General features: G+C 34.6%; 1 protein-coding gene across 1 annotated transcript; it reads right to left on the reverse strand.

Moving 5' to 3' along the window:
- Positions 1-13,455: 13,455 nt before the first annotated feature.
- LOC107930700 (ankyrin repeat-containing protein BDA1) lies at positions 13,456-16,067 on the reverse strand. The gene is made up of 4 exons (XM_016862409.2): positions 15,755-16,067; positions 15,490-15,689; positions 15,012-15,374; positions 13,456-13,557 (listed from the first exon to the last, which is right to left on the reverse strand). The coding sequence occupies exons 1-4, from the start codon at positions 16,065-16,067 to the stop codon at positions 13,456-13,458; spliced, it is 978 nt and encodes a 325-aa protein (XP_016717898.1).
- Between the last annotated feature and the right edge of the window lie 1,448 nt (positions 16,068-17,515).

The raw sequence follows: 17,515 nt of genomic DNA on the forward strand, positions 1-17,515 counted from the left end.
ACAAGTTCATCATCTCCATTGCAAACTCAATGCGCCCTTCTTCTGCAGCTATATGTAATGGAGTCTCGATAAACTCCACCTCATCAAAATGCCTCAAAACATTTCCGTTGCTTTGAATTACTCTATATAATTCGTTAACCTTTCCTGTACGAGTAGCCTTTCTTAAATTTTCGTCCATGTCAGGAGGAAGGATCAATGAACAATAGGAAGAGAGAAAATGAAAGGAAACAATTGCTGCTGTATGGTCTGTCAATTGCAGCCAACAAGGAAACAATAAAAAGCTAGAAAAAAGGCAGAGGAGTTTATATCTTTCTGGGTTTGGCCTTTAGTAGAGGATTATTATGAAATTTTGATAGTGTATGTTTAAAGTTTAAAGAAATGAAAGGCCGTAGTGCGAACAGAAAGCCACTTTGAAAAGACAAGAAGCGATGCTCTTCTCTTTCTTTTATGAGAATTATTGGGAAACATTTTTCTTTTTGAAGATTTTTGTAAAAGCTTGGAGGTTCCACCATGTCAAAGGAATTTTATCATTTAGAGTTGGGAAGCTTTTTTTTTGTATTTCCTTTTGAAGAATTCATGGAAAGCTTTTTCCTTTTGAAGGATGGTTGGAAAGCTTTATTATAAATTTAGTTTGAAGCCATGATTATAAAATAAGGGTTTGCTTAAATAATATTTTGCACTTATTCAAGATTAGTTATTTATTAACTTAATATATGTTGTATCTGACGGTGGAACTCATTTTAATTTCAACAAAGGTTTACTTGAATTTAAAGAAACAATTAGTTAATTAAATGTTTTTACTTTTTAATATCCTCTTTATTTATCTTATAAGATATTTATTAAATTAGGAAAATTATCTAATTATTATTACATTTTTGTTTTGTCATTAAATTAGGAAAATTATCATTAACATTATCGATTTATAAAATATTAATCATTTATCCATTAACGATTGTTAATATCAAGGGTGTAAATGAACAGAATGTTCGATGAACTGTTTGTGAACCGTTTGTATAACATTCGTTTATGTTCGTTTATTACGAATATGAACAATTTTTTTATGTTCATTTAATAAACGAATGAACACGGACAGATGTGTGTTCGGTTCGTTTATGTTCACGAACAAGCTTATTTAAAAGCTCGTTTATAAGCTTGTTTATTGACTTGTTTATAACTTATTTATTTATTAATGACAGTTTCTTATAAAAATTCAATTATTATATATTAATAAAATTATCTTGGTTTGTATTTTTTTCATTTATAATATAATTATTAATATTTATATTTGACTATTTTATATCTAAACAATATATGTGTATGTATTTATTTATTGTTTTTTTGTTTATTATTTATTAACATTGTTCGTTTAATGTTCGTGAACATGTTCGTTTAAGTTAAATGAACGTGTTTGTGAACATTGAACAAATGACTATGAACACGCATAATTTTAAATAAGCGAACATGAACAAAAATTTAAAATTCTTAACGAACACAAATTCAACAGGAACAAACTTAAAAATATACCAACAAACATTAACAGAGACTTGTTTGGTCAAACTTGATTCATTTACTCATAATAGAATATAATGTAATTTCTAAAAAAATTAAATGGTTAGCCCACCAAAGAAATTAATACCAATCCGTTCAATACTTGCAACTTATTCCTCAATCTACCAGTAAAAAAATTTTGAATTATGAAAGTCTCGAATTGGTTGTTGGCATTTTTGTTTAAGGATAAAGCATTGTTATTAGTTATTACCATATTCCGATAATTTAACTGCGATACCAGTAATTGATGTTTTCTTTAATTTCACATACAGCTAAGCAATTACTTTTTTTTTTCCTCAGCCGATAGGAATATAGTAATGAAACATATTATAAAACTCCTAGATAATTTTAGATATCCACCACCTGTGCAAACAATTAAAAATAATGAAAAATCATTTCATCACTAAGCTTTAAATAACGTATGTCTTTTCACTCTTGCTATTGTCAAAGAAGCAGCCATACCATTACCTTACCAATAAACAAATGCGAAGTTAACTTGAACCAACTGGATAATACAACTATCAATGCTTATTACAGTATTATTTGAATTGAAATTTAATCGAAAGAGAGAGCAAAGATTATACATTGCTTGTATACTTAGAAGTTACATAGAAAATAAGAAACAAAAAGCAATGTACACTTTTTGTGTAAAACGTGGGATAGGTTTCAATCCATTTATACATCAAATTATAAGCGAAATAAACCCATCAAAATGATAAACCCCCAAAAAAAAGTTAGAAGAAATTACAGGAGATGTTTCTCCAACTTACGTTTAAAGTTTGAAACTACTGGAATAAAGCAGCCTTGCAGAATAGCAATGTTTTCTCTGTTATTATGTTGTTGTGCAACACCCAGTGCGGTCAAACCAACTTGATTGGTAGCATGCTTATCAGCCTTACGATTTAATAGTAGTTTAAGCACCTGTTCAATTGATAGTTTAGGATATAAAAAGGCTAGAATCAATTAATCAATTAATATGCAAAGCAGTGTGATTCTCAATCGTAACATCTTGGATACAATCAGGAGAAGCTTCCAGAAATGTATCCAACAGACCAAGCTGGTTTCCAACTTTAGATAAGTAGTGCAATGGAGTCTTACCTTTCTTTCCTCTGCACGAACAAGATGTTTATCGATCTCCAAGAAGCAAAGTGCCATCTCTTTATGCCCTTTGATGAAGCTAGCCTGCATGCAGACAAGAAGCAGAGAAGCTGCCCGAGCCATGCAGTTGCAGCTGAAGTACATTTTGCTAATTTATTTTGTTAATTCAAGTGTTTGTTTTACTACTTAGTTGAAAATGAACTAAGTTGATATTGTTTTGATGTAATTAGGTGCTGATAGATTGATAAATCAACATAGCTATGTGTGCAAGTTATGTTGAACTAGTTTCAAGACTACTTAGTGGTAGTAGGTAGTTGTTTAGGTGACATTTGCTTGTTTGACCAGCTTATTGATTGGTATATGTATTGTCATTATGCCTCAATTCAAAATTAATGAAATTATTTAGAATTATTCTTCATTTTTTCTGGTTTTACTTAAGCAATTTGCTCAAAGGTCTCAACTGATTTTCTTGTTTGCTCAGCAAGACATCGAGCCTTCAAGCTCAAGTTTCTGTCAAACTTCATTCATTTGTTTTCTTAGTTCCAACAACTGGTATCTAGAGCTCATTTCTTAGTGGACCTGTCATTTTTCAATTTTCAAAACCATGTCTTCATCCAGTTTCTCTCCAGCTCCACCACCAGTGTTCAATGGTGAAGGCTACCACATTTGGGTAGTGAAAATGAAGACCTACTTGCAGGCATTCGACTTGTGGGAGGTTTTCAACTCGGGTGTTGAACCATCACCATTGAGAGTCAATCCCACGGTGGCCATGTCATGCATCCAAAATAGTGTGTCTGATGTAATTTTCACAAGGATCATGGCTTGTGAGTCTCCAAAACAGGTCTGGGATAAGCTCAAGGAGGAGTTTCAAGGGACTAAAAGAACGAGATAGCAACAACTCTTGAATTTGAGAAGGGATTTTGAAAAGTTGAAGATGAAGGAAGAACAAATAATGAAGCAATACTCAGACAAGATCATGTCTATTGTAAATAGCATCAGATTGCTTGGGGACTAGTTTAGTGAAGCAAGAATAGTGGAAAAGGTTATTGCAACCTTACCTGAGAGATATGAAGCCAAGATCTCATCCCTTGAAGACTCAAGAGATCTGTCAAGCATTACTTTGACTGAGCTGATAAATGCTCTTTATGCTCAGGAGCAAAGAAGAGCCAACAAACAAGAAAAACATTAGGAAGGTGGCTTCCAAGCCAAGAGCAGACCAACCTCGAGCTCCTCTGGCTACAAAGGGAAAAAGATTTGGTTAGACAAGCCTAGAAGAGATGGAGTAAGAAGAAGATAACCATCTTGCCTACATTGCAAAAGGCTCAGTCATCCAGAAGCAAATTGTTGGTTCAGACCTGATGTGCAGTGCAAAGTCTATAAAAAGATGGGCTATGTTGAGAAGGTTTGCAGAAATAAAGGCAAGCTGAATCAAAACCAGCCTCAACAGCCTAGAGCTGAAGCTCAAGTGGCAGAAGAAGGCTGTGAACAAGAAGAGCAAGTGCTTGCAGTCTCTTGCTCAGTTGCCAAAAGAAAAGCCACAAAAGGATGACTAATTGACAGCGGTTGCACAAACCATATGACCCCTAATGCTGCTATCTTTAAGAACATAAATAGAAATTTCAAAACAAGGGTAAAATTTGGCAATAGACATTTCATCAAAGTAGTAGGTAAGGGAGATGTGCTGATTGACACTCCTACAAGTATCAAACTTGTTTCAAATGTCTTGTTTGTGATTGAAATTGATAGAAATATGCTTAGTATAGCTCAGTTGCTTGAAAAGAGTTATTCAGTTGTGTTTAGAGACAAAGAGTACCTGATTAGTGACCCAAGTGGATCCAAACTCTTGTCAGTGACCATGGCTGACAGAAGTTTTATTGTGGACTAGAACAAAAGTTTAGATAGTGCCTACACAACAGTCTTAGATGAGTCTAAGATATGGCACAAAAGGCTAGGTCATGTCAACTACAAGTCTCTAGTTCAGCTAACCAAAAGGGACTTGGTTGAAAACTTTACAATATCGGTTGAGAAAGAAGATGTTTGTAAAGTATGTCAACTAGGAAAGCAAGCTAGACAACCATTTCCTTTGAACAAGGCCTGAAGAGCCTCAGAAAAGCTACAGCTAGTCCACATTGATATGTGTGGCCCTACGAAGACACAGTCCTTGAATGGTAGCAGGTATTTCATCCTTTTTATTGATGATTACTCAAGGTTTTGTTGGGTTTACTTCTTAAAGCATAAGTTAGAAGTGGCATCATTATTTTGGAAGTTCAAGGCTGCAGCAGAAACAGAATTAGGTTGCAAGCTCAAGACACTAAGTTCTGATAATGGCACAAAATACACTTCAGCAAGGTTTCAGGGCTTTTGTGATAAAGTAGACATCAAACACTAGCTCACCAACACCTATACACCTCAACAGAATGGTTTCAGTGAGAGGAAAAATTGAACTCTGATGGATATGGCCAGATGCTTAATGTTTGAAAGGAATTTGCTTAAGACATTTTGGGCTGAGGTAGTTAACACTACTGTTTACCTTCAAAATAGGCTACCAACCAAGACTTTGGTTCAAAAAACACCATTTGAGGCCTGGTTTGGGTTCAAGCCATCGGTTGCTCATCTGAAGGTCTTTGGATGTATATTTTATGCACATGATCCAGCAATAAAAAGAGACAAGTTGGCTAAGAAGGCTCAACCTGGCATTCTGGTAGGCTACAGCAGTGTCAAGAAATGCTATAGGATTTTGGATCCTACATCCAACAGGGTTTGTGTGAGTAAAGATGTAGTCTTTGATGAGAAATCAAGCTGAAACTAGGATAAGAATGAGCCAAAATGTACTGCTGAAGACCTAGTGACAGATCAGATTGAAGGTGATCAAGATGATCCTGAAATGGACATTAATGATAAGCAAGTCAGGGGAACCAAACCACTGGCTGAAGTTTATGCAAGAGCAGATGTAGCTACTGTGGAACCAACTTGCTTTGAAGAAGCTGAAGCTCAAAAAGGATGGAAATAAGCCATGCTCAATGAAATGAACATGATTGACAAGAACTAGACCTGGGAATTAGTTGCAAAGCCAGTCAACAGGAAGGTCATAGGAGTAAAATGGATGTTTTGAGCCAAGCACAATGCTGATGGAACTCTGAACAAGCTGAAGGCAAGGCTGATAGTAAAGGGATTCAGTTAGAAGTATGGCATTGACTACTTTGAAACATTTGCATCAGTGGCTAGACTTGACATAATTAGGCTATTGGTTGCTTTGGCTACACAGAAGCAATGGAAGATACATCAACTCGATGTAAAATTTGCCTTTCTCAATGGTTTTCTTGATAAAGAAATCTATGTTGAACAACCAAAATGGGAGTTTGCAGCATGCAAGCCAAGGAGGAATGAAGAAGCTGGCCTGCATGCAGATAAGAAGCAGAGAAGCTGCTTGAGCCATGCAGTTGCAGCTGAAGTACATGTTGCTAATTTATTTTGTTACTTCAAGTGTTTGTTTTACTACTTAGTTGAAAATGAACTAAGTTGGTATTGTTTTGATGTAATTAGGTGCTGATAGATTGATAAATCAACATAGCTATGTGTGCAAGTTATGTTTAACTAGTTTCAAGACTACTTAGTGGTAGTAAGTAGTTGTTTAGGTGACATTTGCTTGTTTTCACCAGCTTATTGATTGATATATGTATTGGCATTATGCCTCAATTCAAAATTCATGAAATTATTCAGAATTATTCTTTATTTTTTCTGGTTTTACTCAAGCAATTTGCTCAAAGGTCTCAACTGATTTTCTTGTTTGCTCAGCAAGACATCGAGTCTTCAAGCTTAAGTTTCTGTCAAACTTCATTCATTTGTTTTCTTAGTTCCAACACCCTTTTCTAACTGCAATGTGAAGTGGGCTCCAACCTTGGTGGTTTAGCTTTCGAGCAAATGGTGGCTTTAAGTTCATCATCTCCATTGCAAACCCGACGCACCCTTCTTCTGCAGCTATATGTAATGGAGTCTCGATAAATTCCACCTCATCAACATGCGTCAAAACATTTCAATTTGAATTACTCTATATAATTAGTTAACCTTTCGTGTATGAGCAGCCTTTCTTAAATTTTCATCCATTTTGGGAGGAAAGATCAATGAACAATAGGAAGAGAGAAAATGAAAGGAAACAATTGATATTGTATGGTCTGTCAACTGCAGCTAACAAGGAAACAATACAAAGATAGAAAAAGGCAGATGAATTATGTATATCTTTTTAGGTTTGGCTTTTAGTATAGGATTATTATAAAATTTAATTTTGATAGTGTACGTTTAAAGTTTAAACAAATGAAAGCCACTAGTGCGAACAAAAAGCCACTTAGAAAAGAAAAGAAGCGATCAGTTCTCTTTGAAAGGCTTTAAGGTCACTCAGAGAAATTTATTCAAAGAGAAAGAGAGAATTAAAGGCAGACAAATGTGTGTATATTTATGGTCTTGATTTTTGAGGTTTCGCCTTAGTAGAGGATTATTGTAAATATTTTTGTTATTAATGGGATTTTATTTCAAGGTTAAAAAATGCTTTCTTCCATTGACTTCACTTCCAAATTGATTTTTTTCTTTGTTTATATATTCATACTCAAGATTCCAATTGCTACTTTAAATGGCAGCCACTCATGAGAACAAGATAACACTAATTTCATGAAAAATACATCAAAGATAATTATTCGTATTCTTATCAAATGAGAAGTGATTGTATAAAACTGCAATTCCACATTATCTTTATCTTTTTTCAATAACAAAATGACAAATCAAATTTTTCCTAGTGATTTTTAGTGTTTTTAGTTGTATTTGAATTTTTTAAGAGGAAAAAGCTGAAAATTAAGAGAAAAAAGTTGATTTGTCATTTTGCTATTGAAAAGGGATAAAGATGTATTCACTTATTTGAATTCATTGCACCAAGTATCCTCAAACTATAAACCTTATTCTAAATTGGTCCCAAACTTAAATCATTCTAATTACCCTCAAGCTACTGATGTTATATAATTTTAGTCCTTCTATTATTAAATTTGTTAATTTAATTACTAAATAATACCTCATATCTTATATAACATAATGTAAAATGAAAAATTTATGAAAAAGTAATATTGATGAATTCAACAAACTAGATAAATTACAATCTTGAGTTGCTAACATACTAGATAAATTATAATTCGAGGTATTCCTAGGTTTATCAGGCTGAGCTTGGACCGAGCCTAAGCATGAGCATGAGGTGGTTATGATTTTTATGAACATATACAATTGATTTACTAAGCATTGTATTTTTTTTATGATTCGTTTTACTTTTAGATTAGGAAGGCCTACAATAAGTATGAAAATGCAAAGAAAGGTTGAGTCCAATATATCAGGTAGGGAAAGTTTGTACATCTATTCAAGGTTCTTTAGTGGTAAACTATGTAATTTCGTTGGTGTTGATTATTAATGATCGAAAGTTTGTACATTTATAGAAGTGAATGATCTAAACTGGGGTTGATTATAGATGGCAGATATGTGCAGTGCAGTGCAGTGTTGCTATCTTCGTCATTTTGGCTCATCACTTGCCAATGATAGTCTTTATTTTTAAGCATTTGAATCAAGAGTTAGAGAACATCCAATCTATTATTTTCCACTGCTATATGCAAATCAGTGCGATTATTAAATCATTGATGCAATATCCAAGACAAGCCTTCAAAAACCTATCTAACGGACCGTCAAAGTCAATTCCCAACTTTATTGTAGAGCAATGGATTCTAAAACTACTTCCCTTCTTCACGAACAAGATCCTTATCAATTTCCAAGAAACGAAAGTTCATCTCTTTATTCAGTGAAAGGTGAATTGAGTTCAACCCTTGCCGGCTCAGTTTCTTAGCCGAATGATGGCTTTTAGTTCGTAATTTCCATTGAGGAACCCAATGCAGTAGCTAAGTGTAATGGAGTGTTGTTGGATAAATTGCAGCATAAACAGAAGCAAAACCAAATGGAAGCAAAAGAAAACTAGAAAAATGAAAAACTCAGTAAAGAATTGTAACTGGAAGTCATGTAATTTTCATTCAAAATTTGAATATATGGGAGTTACAAAAACAATTTGACAGTTACCTACTAATTTAACTGCCCTTACTTAATACATACTAAAAATAAAGTTTGCTTACAAAAGAAAGTTGATATAACAGCTATTACATCAAAATAAATCAGTCAATCTATCCTACTAACTTAGCCATCATATTACAAAAGATTTGGTCAAAGTTACATAGGAATAAAACATTGAAAATATGATCCTTCATCCAAACCAATTCCAATGCTTCACTTCAAAACAGTATAGCAGCTCAACTTATACAATTTGTTGCTGCTGGTTTTTGATCAGCTTGCTGTTGTTGGTTCTCTTTTGCAGTGCAGGCCACGGCTTCAACACTCCTCCTTGGAATGTATGCAACAAACACCAATCCTTTATTTCAAAGCATTAAATCGGTTGGCTCCCAATAGTTTAGTTAAAATGTCAGCTAACTGAATTTTTGAGCTGCAATGAACTAAGCTAACCTCCCTCGATTGCTCAGTTTCTCTAACAAAATGGAATTTGATTTTGAAGTGTTTAGTCTTACCATGGAAGACTGGATTCTTGGCTATGGCCATAACTGATTGATTATCCACCCTAATCTCAGTAGGTTGAGCTTGATTTTCATTCAAATCATCCAAAATCTTCCTAAGCCAAATGGCTTAATTTACTGCTGCTACAGCTGAGATATACTCAGCCTCTACTGTGGATTGTGCAACAGTTTGTTGCTTCTTTGAACTCCAGCTGAAAACACTCGAGCCTAAGGTGAAAAAGTAACCTGAAGTGCTCCTCATGTCATCAACTGACCCTGCCCAATCGCTATTAGAATAGCCTACTAGTTTTAGCTCCTCTGCCCTCCAAAACTTCACACCAGCATCGATGGTTCCTTTGACATACCTTAACACTCTTTTTTCTGCCTTCAAATGTGCCACATTACTGCAGACTAACAGCATAGACAATGTCTAGTCTAGTTGCTGTTAAATAAAGCAAACAACCAATTAAGCTTCTATATGCTTTCTCATCTACTCGATCATGCTCACTGGCACTTGACAATTTTCCCCCCAATGCAACTGGTGTAGTGACTGATTTGCATTTCAACATGCAAAATTTTTCAAGCACTTTGGAAGCAAATGTCTGCTGACTTATGAAAATATTATCACTTCCTTGTCTAATTTCCATACCAAGAAAATAGGTCATTAGACCAAGGTCAGTCATTTCAAAGACATGTTGCATCTGCTTCTTGAAGTATTCAATAAGTTCATCTTTGCAGCCAATGACCAGCAAATCATCAACATACAAGGAAATAATTAGCAAAGTTTCCTTCTGATCATTCTTAACATAGAGTGTAGGCTCACTGACACTCTTTGTGAACCCGATCCTTGCTAAGTAGCCATCAATCCTCTCATACCAGGCTCTTGGAGCCTGTTTTAGGCCATATAAGGGCTTTTTCAACTTGTAAACCTTCTGTTCTTCACCAGGGACCTCAAAACCTTCAGGTTGTTCTATGAAAATTTCTTCATTAAAAAACCCATTTAGAAAGGCTGACTTAACATCTAAATGGTGCACCTTCCAGTGCTTTTGAGCTGCCAAAGCAAGCAGCAGTCTGATAGTGTCCAACCTTGCAACAGGTGCAAAAGTCTCAGAAAAATCAACCCCTTGCTGCTGACTATAACCTTTAACAACCAATCTGGCTTTATGTCTATTCAGAGAGCCATCTGCATTGTTATTTATTCTATAGACCCATTTCACACCTATGATTTTTCTGTTTTCAGGTCTATTAACAAGCTCCCAAGTGTCATTCTTCTGAATCATTCTAAACTCAGCTTCCATAGCATCTTGCCAACATCTTTCCCTTGCAGCTTCATCATAGCATGAAGGTTCTACCAATGTTACAGCACATCTTTCATAGATGTTTGCTAATGTTCTGGTGCCTCGAACAGGTTCATCATTATAACTATCTTCAATGACTGCTTCATTTTCAGCTTGCTGTAAATTAATGTCATTCTGATCTACCTCAGGCAAATTTGCTTCAATTCCATCCCATTTCTAGCTGTTTTCTTCACTGAACTTTAGATCCTTGCTCACTACAACCTTCTTGGTCAGTGGATCAAAAACTCTATATCCCTTCTTTGTACTGCTGTAGCCAACAAACACCCATGGCATGGCCTCTTGTCCAACTTGGTTCTTCTCTCCTCAGGTACTAACACATAACATAAACAGCCAAATACCTTCAAATGTGAGACAGATGGTTTCTGTCCAAACCAGGCTTCAAAGGGTGTTTTACCCTTGATTGCATTAGTTGGCAGCCTATTCAACAAGTAAACAGTTGTATTCACAGCTTCAGCCCAAAAAGCATTAGGCATTTTAGCCTCAAATAACAAACACCTAGCCATATCAAGGATTGTTCTGTTTTTCCTTTCACTGACACCATTTTGCTATGGTGTATATACAGTAGTCAATTGGTGTTGAATTCCAGCTTCATCACACAATTTTTGAAACTTTTGAGATACATACTCAGAACCATTGTCAGACCTCAAACATTTCAGTTTGCAATTTGCTTGGTTTTCAACCAAAGCTTTAAATTTGCAGAAAGAGTCATAAACATCTGACTTATGCTTTAAAAAATTCACCCAACAAAACCTTGAATAATCATCAATGAAGAGTACAAAGTACCTGCTGCCATTTAAGGAGGTAGTCTTCATTGGTCCACAGATGTCTGTATGAATTAGCTGAAGCTTCCCTTGTGCTCTCCATGCCTTGTTGACTGGAAAGGGTAATCTGGTCTGTTTGCCTAGCTGACAGACCTCACGTACAGCATCCTTTGGCTCGATTTTGGACATGTCACTGACCAAATCCATCTTGTGCAACATGTTCAGTGAATTGTAGTTCACATGCCTCATCCTCCTGTTCCACAAGTCTGTCTCATCAAACTGAGATGCATATGCCTTGGCCTGAAGCTGATTCACATCTACAATGAAGGTTTTGTCTTGCATAGCCACCATAGTTAACACTTCACCAGTAGCATTTTTAATCAAACAGTTCTTGCCTTCAAAAATTAGAGAGTAGCCTTTCTCCAGTATTTGGCCAACACTTAGCAAGTTTTGGTCAATGTCAGGTACATAGAGAACCTCTGAAATGGTTTTAATACCTGACTTAGTGCTTATCAAGGCCTTGCCTTTCCCTTTTTCCTCCAGCAGCTCACCATTGCCAATTCTGACTTTGGACTTGAAGGTGGTGTCAAGCTCCTTGAATATACTCTTTTCAGAAGCCATATGGTGGGTACATCCACTGTCAATCAGCCATATTTTACTAACTTTGCTCGAGCTTGCAAAGCATGATGCTGAAAAAACATGCTCTTCTGGTGCTTCAACCTCTTCTGCAGCTTGAGCTTGGCTTTGAAATTGTGGTTGTGGTTTTGACTTGCTCTTACAGACCTTTTCAATGTGGCCAAATTGCTTGCAGGCTCTGCATTGAATGTCTGGTCTGTACCAGCAGTATTTCTCAAGATGAGTAGTCTTCTTGCAATAGACACAAGGTGGGAACTTCCTTTTGATAGGTTCTTTCTTCTTTTTCTCAGTCCAAGGCTTCTTGCCTTTGGCATTTAAGTTTGCACTTGAGCTTTCTCTGCCTCTAGCCTGAAAAGCTCCTTCGTAGTGGTCCTCCTGCCTATTTGCCCTTCTCTGCTCTTGAGCATAAAGAGCATTTATAAGCTCAGTCAAAGGGATCGTTGATAAGTCCCTTGAATCTTCCAGGGAGGAAATTTTTGCCTCATACTTCTCTGGCAAGGTTGTTATGACCTTCTCAACCACTCTTTGGTCACTGAATTCTTCCCCAAGCAGCCTTATATTGTTGACAGTAGCCATGATTCTGTTAGCATACTGCTTTATGGTTTCTGAGTCCTTCATCTTGAGGTTTTCAAAATCTCTTCTCATGTTGATCAGCTGCTGTTGCCTGGTCTTGTCAGACCCCTGAAACTCCTCATTGAGTTTGTCCCAGGCCTGCTTTGGAGTGTCACAAGCCCTTATTCTTGTGAAAATAACATCAGAGACTCCACTTTGAAGGCACGACATAGCCTTGTACTTCTTGGCACAATCTTCATTGTGCTGCCTGATCTGGGCTATAGTCGGGTTGGCTCTCAGTGGTGGTGGCTCAGTGTCATTGAGAACAACATTCCACAGGTCATGTGCCTGCAGATATGTTCTCATTTTTACTGCCCAGATATTGTAATTTTCTCCAGCAAAGACAAGTGGAGGAGGTGGTGTAAAACTCATTTTCAGCAACCAAAAACAACCTTTGCTTCTTTTGTTTCAAGTACAGCTTGCTTAATGACAGTGTACAACCAAGGCCCTCAAAGATTGAAAGCTCTCGATACCATTTGTTGGATAAATGGCAGCATAAACAGAAGTAAAACCAAATGGAAGCAAAAGAAAACTAGAAAAATGAAAAACTCAGCAAAGAATTGTAACTGGAAGTCATGTAATTTTCATTCAAAATTTGAATATATGGGAGTTACAAAAACAATTTGACAGTTACCTACTAATTTAACTGCCCTTACTTAATACATACTAAAAATAAAGTTTGCTTACAAAAGAAAGCTGATATAACAGCTATTTCATCAAAATAAATCAGTCAATCTATCCTACTAACTTAGCCATCATATTACAAAAGATTTGGTCAAAGTTACATAGGAATAAAACATTAAAAATATGATCCTTCATCCGAACCAATTCCAATGCTTCACTTCAAAACAGTATAGCAGCTCAACTTATACAATTTGTTGCTGCTGGTCTTTGATCAGCTTGCTGCTGTTGGTTCTCTGTTGCAGTGCAGGCCACGGCTTCAACAAGTGTCATTAGTGCAGCCTAAAAACATTTCCATCTCATTAGATTAATCTATACAATTCTCTCGCCTTTCCTGTAGGAGTAGCTATGAGGAAGGGGACAATTGACAATAGGAGGAGAAAAATTGGAAGGGTTTAACCACTGAAAGCGATTCGTTGAAAAATTAAAGACTGGTAATCTGGTATGGTCCGTAAATGCGGTTGACAAGGAAACAATATAAAACAGTTACTGTTGGTAGTGGTGAAGGTTAAAAGAATTGCTTCTTCTATGGATTTTAGGTTTTAATCATTTTGTACTAAATGGATTATGCCTTTGATATGTTCATACTTCATATTCAGAAGTTTATACAAAATGGCACCCCGTGGCGTGAACGGGGAAGCCACCTTGATATCAAGAAAAGAAATCTCAAAATTATGATGAAAAAAAATTATAAATGTACTTTATTTAATTTTAATTAAAATATTATAAATGTACTTTATTTAATTTTAATTTAAAAAAAAATTTTGGTATCTTTTGGAATTTTAGAGACCATAATGTGTTTTATTTATACGTTTTAAATTCTTTTAAAAATATTAGTTAACTATACTTGTCAACCTTTTAATCTCAAATGTGGAGTTAAAAAATTCTATTATCTATATATCAAAAATTATCTTTAGAATAAAATGTATTTATATGAAATTTTTAAGAGACCACAATGTATTTTAGGGTCTTTTAGAAAATTTTAGAATTTTATGAAAAAAATTTACAACTTTTTGGTATTTTAAAGATTTTTTTTATAATTTTTATTTTTGGTATTCTAATCCACTTAAATATTTAATTAAATTATAAATGAAATAAACCCATTAAAAAATTAACAACAAAAAACTAGAATAAGATAAAGGAGATGTTACATTGACATATTACGAATGGGTGTTACAAAATTGAGTACGCCGCATTATGCATAATCGACCAAGACTAAGGAATAGCCAGCATACTATGAATGCAGCTAAGTACCAATGGCTAATACCTTTACCGAAAATATCAATACTTACAAATAAACAATAGCATACAACAAAAATGGTTCCTTTCCAGAATTCCTCATATAAAATAGGGAATAATAATAATCCTTGAACTACACCTATAATTATTTCATTTCCTAAATAAACTAAGATTGAAGGGAAAATCCAACATCCCACTATTGAAACACTAATTTTTGACACCCGACATACGATACACATGGACAACATTAGAAGGAAAAGAAATCCTGAAAATATATTAAGAATTACATATGCTAAATTGGTGGGGGCTATGTAAGATATTGATCCATCGAAGGACACTGCAAGAAACGCTAATAGTACTTGAAGTGCAGTCCTGAACTCACGGGGAAAAGTTTTGAGCAGAGCTAGTGTTAGGAATAATGTTACGAGGAACACAAGATAGGTTGGAATATAGAAGAGAAGAAAAGACGATTGATTCATGACTGATTTCCCTAGTACCCATTTGTCAAATGATCCTTTGGACTTTGAGGTATTTTCACCTTGCCAAACACCACCAGGTGGGCTTAGAGTGGCTTGGTAGGTTGCAGTTAGAAGCAGTCCTAAAATGACTAGCAAGGCATTGCGGTCATCGGCTGATATATTGTCCATATTTTGAAATATTAGCAGTGATGCTTTTGTCACATACTTGACAACATGTTTCTCCAACTTACGTTTAAAGTTTGAAACTACTGGAATAAAGGAGCCTTGCAGAATAGCAATGTTTTCTCTGTTATTATGTCGTTGTGCAATGACCAGTGCGGTCCAACCAACTTGATTGGTAGCATGCTTATCAGCCTTGCAATCTAATAGTAGTTTAAGCATCTGTTCAATTGATAGTTTAGGATATAAAAAAGGCTAGAATCAATTAATCATGTCTATCAAGTAAAAAATAATAATCTATGTAATATTAATTACTATCGAAGCAGTTGAGTCGAACCTGGGGTTGATCATGGGTAGCGGCTATGTGAAGTGCAGTGCTGCCATCTTTGTCTTTCCAGTTCACCACTTCCCAATAATAGTCTTTCCTCTTGAGCGTTCGAATTAGGAGTTGGAGGACGTCCAGTCTATTGTTTTGGATTGCAATATGCAAAGCAGTGCGATTCTCAATCGTAACATCTTGGATACAATCAGGAGAAGCTTCCAGAAATGTATCCAACAGACCAAGCTGGTTTCCAACTTTACATAGTGCAATGGAGTCTTACCTTTCTTTCCTCTGACGCGAATAAGTTGTTTATCAATCTCCAAGAAGCGGAGTGCCATCTCTTTATGCCCTTTTCTAACCGCAATGTGAAGTGGGCTCAAACCTTGGTGGTTCAGCTTTCGAGAAAATGATGGCTTTAAGTTCATCATCTCCATTGCAAACTCGATGCACCCTTCTTCTGCAGCTATATGTAATGGAGTGTCAATAAACTCCACCTCATCAACACGCCTCAAAACATTTCCATTTCTTAGAATTACTCTATACAATTCGTTAACCTTTCCAGTACGAGCGGCCTTTCTTAAATTTTCATCCATGTGAGGAAGACTAAAAATTGAAAGGTTGAAAGGGTTTAAGGTCACTTAAAACAATTTATTCAAAGAGAAAGAGGGTTTTTTTTAATAGAAAGAGTGAATTAAAGGCAGACAAATGCGTGTATATTTATGGTCTTGATTTTTGAGTTTTCGCCATTAGTAGAGGATTATATACTCAACACTCTGTAGTTTGTTCATATTATAGTTTTAATATTTTGGGCTAAAGAACATTGTGCTCTGTGAAATGAAGTAGGTCTTTCACATGTTCATACTCGAAAGTTTAAAATAGGAAACATTTATCAAGAATTTTCTGCAGCTTTGTTTATAAAGAAAGCAGAAAAAGGAATCTTTCAAGTCCGCCTGCTTATTATTTTAAAGAAAGTTACATTTGTCCAAATTTTAATTGATCTTCTTGCCATTGGCTAAGCAGCCTCTCATATTATTATTTATGTATTTAGGTTAGTTTAAAATTTTTAAAATTTTATATTATTGAAGGTAAAATTGTACTTGCTTTCTTAAAAATAATAAAAATTTAATTTAATCCTTCAAAATTTATAAATATATAAACAATTAAAATGATGAAATTATATTTTTATTATCGTAAAAATTATAATTTAATTTCGATTTTCCTTAAAAAATTTAAATTTGCTTACTTCACTCCTACATGTTAACACAGATCATTACTCAACAATTTTGGTCCTATTATAGCATTTCTTTAGGCTCAATCTCCGAAAAGTTCTCACACTTAAAAAAAAAAACTAATTCCTCTCTTTTTTTTATGCAATTAAGGTTTTTAAATTAAAAATTCTATCAAATAAGTTTTTTAATTCATAAAATATGATGGTTAAAGGTTGGCGAGTCAACCATTTTGTACATATATCATATCACATGGCCACTCTCGTGATACTATTTTATTTTATATATCATATTATAATGGTATTTTTGGATCACTATACGAATGCTAGAAAAAAAATCATGAAAATATCAATTAAAAAAAAACAATTTTATTAAAAAAAATGAGAGTACACATTAATCTTTTTAATTAGGTATTGATTAAACAATTATTAAATAACATTTTATAAAAAAATTTAAAATACATTTAAATTAATTATAATTTATTTACACAAAAAAAAAAAAAACTATAATTCATGGAGTCTACAATAAAGAATGATCAGTTAGTATAGGAAAGGTTATAGCAATGGATGTTTAATCTTATTGGTGCTGTGATCTAAGCCAACAAAGGAGAAAAGACAGAAATTAAGTTGTTTATGTATTATAACAAAGTATCTGTATTAGGCCCTGTAGTATATATGATATATATACAAAAAGAAATGGTATACTTTACCGTGAAATATACATGGGTGAGGTTTTAATCCATTTGTAAATCTAATCAAATTGCAAGCGAAATAAATCTAAAGAATAACAACAATATTAGAATAAAATAAATGAGA

The sequence above is a fragment of the Gossypium hirsutum genome, chromosome D10 (assembly GCF_007990345.1).
Source record: "Gossypium hirsutum isolate 1008001.06 chromosome D10, Gossypium_hirsutum_v2.1, whole genome shotgun sequence".
In the NCBI taxonomy this organism is placed as follows: domain Eukaryota; kingdom Viridiplantae; phylum Streptophyta; class Magnoliopsida; order Malvales; family Malvaceae; genus Gossypium; species Gossypium hirsutum.